The sequence below is a fragment of the Calidris pugnax genome, unplaced genomic scaffold (genome assembly GCF_001431845.1).
Source record: "Calidris pugnax isolate Ruff unplaced genomic scaffold, ASM143184v1 scaffold231, whole genome shotgun sequence".
NCBI lineage: Eukaryota > Metazoa > Chordata > Aves > Charadriiformes > Scolopacidae > Calidris > Calidris pugnax.
The window spans coordinates 538328-546394 of NW_015090996.1; the positions used below are offsets into that span (position 1 = coordinate 538328).

At 39.6% G+C, this 8067-nt stretch overlaps 1 protein-coding gene across 1 annotated transcript in view; it reads right to left on the minus strand.

The window, feature by feature from the left end:
- Positions 1–7950, minus strand: part of AHI1 (Abelson helper integration site 1) — a 143928-nt gene extending 135978 nt beyond the window's left edge. The window contains exons 1-4 of the mRNA XM_014955384.1: positions 7921–7950; positions 5570–5671; positions 3482–3553; positions 2564–2685 (exon numbers count right to left, since the gene is read on the minus strand). Coding sequence (XP_014810870.1) covers positions 2564–2685; positions 3482–3491 — 132 coding nt within the window. The 5' untranslated portion in view covers positions 3492–3553; positions 5570–5671; positions 7921–7950. The remainder of the gene's footprint in view (positions 1–2563; positions 2686–3481; positions 3554–5569; positions 5672–7920) is intronic.
- Positions 7951–8067: the final 117 nt, after the last annotated feature.

Genomic DNA, 8067 nt, shown 5'->3' on the forward strand with positions numbered 1-8067 from the left:
GCTAGTACCTGTACCCTCATGAAACTCCAGACACCAGCCTGCTCTCTGGGGCCTGATGAAGGAAGGGAAGGAGAGGACTCAATGACGTGGGAAGTAAAAAGTTTCAAATGGATAAATCTGCTGCAGCCCTGCCTTGAATACAAAACCGTAGTTATAAATGTGTGCCCATCCCAATATTGGAAACTGGTCAGACTACAGCCTAGGGAAGAAATTCTTGCCTCCACAAAATGGGATCTTGCTTTTCACCTAGTAGAAAACTTCACTGACATTTTCCCAGTTAAACATCCCCTTGAAATCTAGGCTGAACTAAATAAACTCAGTAATTTTCACGCTGACTTTGGATAGATTAATCTATTTGGGCAAAACAGCCTGGGCATTGCCTGGTGTGAGGCTTGCCTCATTCTAACAACTTAGAATCATAGAATCATTGAGGTTGGAAGAGACCCTTGGGATCATTGAGTCCAACCATCTCCCCTACTCTACAAAGTCCTCCCCTACACCATGTCCCTTAGCACTGCATCTAAACGGCCCTTAAACACAGCCAGGGATGGTGACTCCACCCCCTCCCTGGGCAGCCTGTTCCAATGCCCGACCACTCTTTCGGTGAAAAATTCTTTCCTAATGTTCAGTCTAAACCTACCCTGTTGGAGCTTGAAGCCGTTCCCTCTCGTTCTATTGTTAATTACCTGTGAGAAGAGACCAGCCCCAACCTCTCTACAGTGTCCTTTCAAGTAGTTGTAGAGAGTGATGAGGTCTCCCCTCAGCCTCCTCTTCCTCATACTAAACAGCCCCAGCTCCTTCAGCCGCTCTTCATATGATTTGTCTTCTAGGCCCTTGTAGTAGGAGGCACAACTGTGTCCCAATTGCTTGTTTTTCAGCCATGCCTTCAGGTCTCATACCTACTGAACCTATTCAACAACAAAGTAGACCTTTCACTGGCCACAGCTTATACCCATTTCCATCTCCACTAAAAGCCCCTCATTCCTGTCAGTTGTGACTTCAAACTTGTCCTGCCTGACTGACATCAGCCTTTCCTCTTTGAGTCAGGCTGCTTCCTTTCTCTCCTGCTAAGTGGGCAAACTGTCTCCTTACCATTACTTCTGCTGTTTAAAATCACAGCAACCTGCTACAGCTCCAAAACTCGGGTTTCAAGGAAACAGTGGACCATGATGGAAAAGTTTTATTAATCTAAGAAAGGCTAGGTTCGGTAAAAACAAAAGAAAACATCAGACTGGAACATTTCCAGATGAAATATGCTCTCAATCATGACCTGTTTCTGATCAAAACTGGGAGACCATTTATGGCAAGCGCATGACACTGATCAATTTCACAGTATTTCAAGATATGTGAAACTCTATAGAGAGAAATTATATAAAGTGAAGAAGACTGGAACAAAACCAGCCAACCTTCTCCATCTACCTCCTCTTCCCCTCCCACACACGTTTATTTCTTACAAAGAAATGACTGGTTATTATGCTGAAGCTTTTACAGCATTTTCTACTTGAATGCAACCAGCATGGAAAATACCAACCTGAGCTCTTGCAACTTTGCCACGTTTAAGAAAATATTCAAAAATGGTCAGTTTCAGGTTTTAATACACCTTAAGGTCCCCTCAAATTCATATTGGTTTTGTGCTTTGATTGGTAAAAATCTACAGCTTCAACATAACTGTAAAGTCAGGCTTCCACGCTGATCCTAAAAGTGCTTCTCAATTTGTGTGTATACCACTAACTTGTGATGCAGTTCACTGGGATTTTAAGTGTTTTTAGGTAATTCCAAAACACTAGTGTTTTACATCAGAGACTTCTGGAATGGAAGCCAATTTTAAAACCAAAGTAAGCTTAAAATATTTATGAGTAATATGTCATTGCACATGAACATACAATTATGTGCTCAAAAATACTTGTATCATAAGGCACAGATTTAAAAACTCACGTTTCATCAAAAAAGTAAACCTAGCCAAAGAAGAACTTAGTCTTATATTTACACATATGCCAGGAAAAAAAAAAAAAAGGAAAAAAACACCCTCTAACTTGTCTATCCTATATTTTAGATATAACATTGACTCTTTGTATTGACTAAATACCATATACTTCAAAGAATGCAAAATAAAAAAAAAATCCAAATACCAACTTCAATTTGTCAATCTAAATACAAAATTACCTATCGGCGTAACAATACTGAGTTCAATAAAACTATTCCAATAAAGAATGAACATTCACTTCCACATTCATACACTGAAGTGAATACTGAATTTGAAAATCTTAAAACTTCTCCGTAAAACGTGAATGGAAAAAAAAAAAAAAGTACTGGCAAACTCTAAATGAGTAAACTGTAAAGTCAGGCTTCCACACTGATCCTAAAAGCGCTTCTCAATTTGTGTGCATACCACTAACTTGTGATGCAGTTCACTGTGATTTTAAGTGTTTTTAGGTAATTCCAAAACACTAGTGTTTTATTATTTCTTTTTAAAATGCCTACATCTCCTTTCTACAATATATTTTTTGATCTTTATTTCATTAAGGAAGGCAACCAAACAAAGCTTGCATGTGTTCAAACTCACCACGATATTCTCTTGAGACTGAAACTTCTTATTCTTTGATTTATTTCTTTCTGTCAGGCCAGCATGGCGCCTGAAGATTTCCTCAAAGCGGACTTTGGTTTTTGCCTTTGCCTCACTTTCAACTGCAAAAAGAAAACTAGAGTATGATTCACTAGCTCAATAATCACCACTGCTAAAAAAAAAGTGTTATCGTGCTTCAAAATTGCAAAGGACAAGAATTATTTTATCAGGGAAAATTTACCAAGAAATTCACATTGATAAAAGGTGACACATCATCTCCAGGAGAAGCGGCAGCTCTGGGTTCTTACAGAATCTGGCAGAGTTTATCAGGGAAAATTTACTGAGAAATTCACATTGATAACAAAGGTGACACATGGTCTCCAGGAGAAACAGCAGCTCTGGGTTCTTACAGAATCTGGCAGATTTCTTACAAAATCTGTACAGAATTCTTATGGAATCTAGAACCCAGAGAAGGATCAACCTGAGATAGTAAGAGGCAGCAGCAGGCATGGGTCTGAAATCATCTGGAGTTGAGAGCCCTTGCCTTCCTGTGAATCACGATACTGCCATCAGCAGCATTTCATCCTTTGAAGCAGTAGGTGTTCTAGCCCCCCTAAGGTAATGCTTAATTTGTAGCTGAAAAACTAAAAAAAGCAATCTGGCACACCACTGAAAAAGGCTGTTGAATCCTCAGCTATAGCATATTTACCGTTGTAATTAACGATTTTTACAAAAGCCCTAAAATTTACAATAAGAATATTTAAAAAAATAACAACACTTTGAAAATCAGCTATAAACGTGGACTCAAAACGGAGCCAATGCAGCAGTAAAAATTTATAGACAGAAGTAACTTCTATCGTTTGCATCTAGTTCTGGCTATAGAATATGTATTGGAAATCAAACACAAAGTATTCTTACCTGCTGGCATTTTCAGTCCTCAGTTAGAAGTGGGACAACACACCAGCTGCTTCTTCCTCAGAATTCACCATTCTATTTAAAGTAATTAACAACTTTTGTTAACATAACTGCTCCATAGACTCGAAGCTAACAATTGAATGCATGCTAATTAACATCAAGGATGAGTACAGGTCTTTTAGGGAAGTATTTATTTCTAGACTATGTGTCTAAATTATTAAAAGTTCTCTGCCATCATATCTCAGCCCAGGATTCTCAGCATCCATCTGAGACTTGTTATTTGAGAGTAAATAAAAAACAACACTATAGCAGTTTAATTAGCTACATATTTCTGAGCAATAGCCAAATACTTCAATACTGTAGTCCTTCCAGTCTTCTAAAAATACCTACAGCTTATTTAAATAATAATGACCCATGAAGCCATTTATATTGAAGCCTTTCTAATCAGGTTCCTATCCTGACAGCATCATCAAGGAAGTCACACTGCAGCCAGCTGATAGCTTTCAATACAAAGATTAGTATCTACCAACAAATCTAACTTTGTTACAGATCTCTAAATATTTATGTTTACATAAAGCATTTGTATTTTGCGTAAAGCAGACAAGCAATTACATGAAACTCATTTATCTACAGAAAAAAATGTTAGGCCCTCCTGGTTGTGGAAAAAAGCCTACAAATCCAATCCAAACAAAGCTGGAAGGCAAATAAAAATATTACACGGCTTTATCTTTTCATCAAGAAAATTCAGAATGTTTTACAAAAAACTTTAATACAAAAGCTGTTTTGTAAACAGAGGAACTAATGAAACCTACCTCTCTACGAATGTGTTACGTTCCCCTTAGCCTTCCATGCAGTAAACTATCACACCGACCTCCCTGATAGCTCCAAGTTCTCCCGAGGTAACACCTCCTGTTAGACACCACTAGCTCACATTGACCAGACACCCAGACTACATCTATCCTAGTTAATTAAGACGTAGCATTAAATACTGCCAGGCTACATGGTTGCATTATCCTTGGCACCTCTTTGGTCCAAGCCACCGAACACTCACCCAAGCAATTCCTGGGTTTAGGAGTTAGTATGGATTATAATTAACAGGCAGTTAGCACGCAGCCACTCTGATTTACGGCTAAGAGTTTAATAGCATTAAAGTGGCCCAAACATACTTCACGGCCTCAACACTAAAAATCACTTCAGGGCACATATATCTTAGTGTTACAGGAAAGAGCTGAGGCTACAGCTCCATCCCCAGGTATCTGCACTGCAGTACCCTCAGATCACTCTCATGTCCCTTTCACAGTGTTACTCGCTTCTTTCCCCGGTCTATTTCATTTACCAAGTATCCAACAATCTAAGGCTGTTTGAAATGATCAAGGATGACCAGAAGGGACTTTGGAGAAAGAAAAACAACAAAAGTTTTGGTTTGTAATATGCTTCATCACATCACCGACAAGGTAGCAATATTTCGACTAACTAAAATATGTTTTGACTCATAAGGGAAAACTTTACTGTCGCAACTAAAACATTAACAGTTAGAAATAACACTTCTTACAAGAAATAAAAACAGAAAATATTATTGAAAAATAAATCTGCTTTTGCAATTTACACTTAGTTATACCAGAAGGCTGTTTTAAAAGTACTATAGTTATTAAGTGCTGCTTTTCAAGTAGTTGATTCACAATTGGCTAGAAAATATAATTTGATAGAGTAGAAAACTAAATAGTTATAAAATACAGACTCCATAACTTTAATCATTTACTGAGGATTGCTGGAAAATGGAAAAGTCTCTTATGACTAGTTGCATGATTTCAGCTGCTCCTCAGAAAAACCAAATACAAACAACAAATGAAATGCTGAAGTGCTCTTAAGTTTAAAACATAAAATATGACAGAATATAGAACAGCACAGCAAAATACGTGAGGTGCATACTTTTTCCAAGTATGTAAATGATTTTATGGTCAAAGGTTAAATAAATCACACCACAAAAAAAAAAAAAAAAACAAACAACAACTATAGGTAAATTAATTTAATTAATTTTGCAGATACTTATGCTTATAATGGAGCAAACACCTTTCCAAAGGCCAGGCTCACCTCATGTCTACCAGCACCATCTGTAGAATGCATAGATTTGCTTAATTCATCAGTGAGTGCATCATCTTCTATTTACCTCTATTTATACAGAAGTCGATCCTCCTGTGGCAATAAAATTAAGAGATAAAGTCCTCTAATGACAGTGCTATTATTTTATACACATTTCCAATTTAGAATTACATAACCTTTGACATGCTGCCTGAAAGCAACTATTAGACTTGTGTAAATATAGATCATTAATCAACAAGGGGAAGAACAAGGCTGTTTACTCAGTATAATCTCACCTTAAAATAGGATAGATTTAATCTTACATCAAAGTTCAGCAACCACAGTGCCCCATTCTGAATACACTGAGTTATCACTAAGATTAATCTTCTAAGATGCATTTGTGCCCTATCAGATTTGATCTCTTCTATGTTAGTAAATATAAAGCAATCCAGGAAAAACAAAAATACATACTTGGAACAGTGGCATATTCCAGCCATCAGGAATAACCAGGAAAACAAAATCACAAAGCCCAAACTTTCCAAGAATTACTATGTACCTTCCTGAAATAATCTGATTTTCTCTTCTCTAATATTCCATCTGTATTTATTAGTATACCTTCCTGAAAATAATCTGATTTGCTCTTCTCTAATATTCCATCTGTATTTATTATTATATTAAATTCTTGCTCTTTTCACAATATTTTTATCATATTCACTTGAGTGAATTCTGCATCCATAACATAGGAATTCTCTATTGCTACATTCTGCATCCATAACATAGGAATTCTCTACACAAAACATGCCACAAAGCCCACCACTCACAAAAAACCCCACTTTTATTGATTACTAAAAAAAAAAAAAAAAAATGCAAAACATGCCACAAAGACCACCATTCACAAAAAAACCACCACTTTTATTGTTCACTAAAAAAAACCCAAAACCATATAAAACCTGTACCATAACGGAGCAGAATCTGTACCACACAATGGGAAGTGACAAATTTCCTACATAATCAGGACCATTTAGGAAGGTGAGTTGACAAAATATAATTGCACACTCCAGGATTTTTATGAACTAAATCCCTCTCTTTTTTCTGTATTGTAAAAAGTGAATGTATTCTTCAGTGGCTGAAAACAAGCAGAACATCAGGTCTTGTTTACTTCTCATCTTTTAGAGGAGATCAGTCATCATGTGGGAAATCTTGGGTTTCTAAAGCTATCTGTAGGTATCACTACTTCGAGATCCGAAAAAGGTTCACCTCAGAATTATACAGCAAAACAACACTGAGTTGAATCTGTTCCTTTTCACTAATGACAAATGTGACATCAAAAAACAATCTGTTTTTATTCATGAAAACTCAGCATTTAAGTCCAGAAAACTGAGAGACAGCTTTATTATGACAATATAAATACCTAAACACTTGCATATCAAATAAACACTACTAAAAGTGCAGTAGCTTCCTACCAGCTGAGATGTGCCTGCAGAAAACCTTGTGTTCACACTAATTTAAAAGGATGTTTGAAAAAGCTGGTGCTATCAATCGGAGTTTTGTAACGGTAACACATCAGAAAGCTTTGTTTTTTCCCAGATTTGGCACCTTCCGTTGGGTCAGGAGAAGGCTGAAAAGTGTCTCTCTCTGCCCTGACGGAGAAAGTATGGCCTTCAGAGGGAAATATACATGACTTTCACTGTTTAGTAAGTTTCAAGACTCTGCCTTATCTTAGACTGCAATTATGAAAATGGGTTCTCATCGACAGACCACCCCAAGCACTTTAATTTCCAAAACGGCGTTTTGCTTTGCGTGGAGTAAAAGATAAACAAGAAATACGCAAAGGGAATGCTCCCAGCACAGGACCAAGCCATGGGATTAATCGCGTTTAACCTGCGGCTGTACATTCCTCCTGCCGGGGAGGCAACGCTGCTTTGGGGCTTAACCTGCCAGGCGCGGATAAACGCGGTTATCCCCGTGTACTGACCACGCAATCTCAGCCCGGTAAACTATAAACCGGGAGGGGGGGGGGGAAATACCAATGGAGGGATTACGGCTTCAGGAAGCCGGGCTTCAAGCCACCAGGGTGAACGGAGAGCAGAAGACGCTCCCCACACGCCTCACCCCCGGGGTTACTCTGAGCAACCACGCCGGGTGCGGGGCTCAACTCCCGCTACTTCCCGCACTCCCCGAGTCCCGGGCAAGAGCAGACGAGGACCGGGCCGGGGAGGGGAGAGCAGGACCGGGGAGGGGAAGGGAGGCCAGGCCAGGCCGCCACAGCCGCCCTCGGGGCCGCCTCACGCCGCCCGCCCGCGCGCGCCGCCACCCCTGCCGCGCGCGCCAGAGCGTTAACGGCTGTTAATCCCCCCCTTTACCCCGGGGCCGGCGGCGGGAGCGGGGAGCGCCGCAGGCAGGTAAAAGGAACCGGGGGAGGGAACAGCCACCGAGGAGGCGTGCCCCCAGCCTACCCGCCTCTAGAACCGCGCACTAGGGGAGACTAAGCGGCGGCAGCGCCCCGGCCC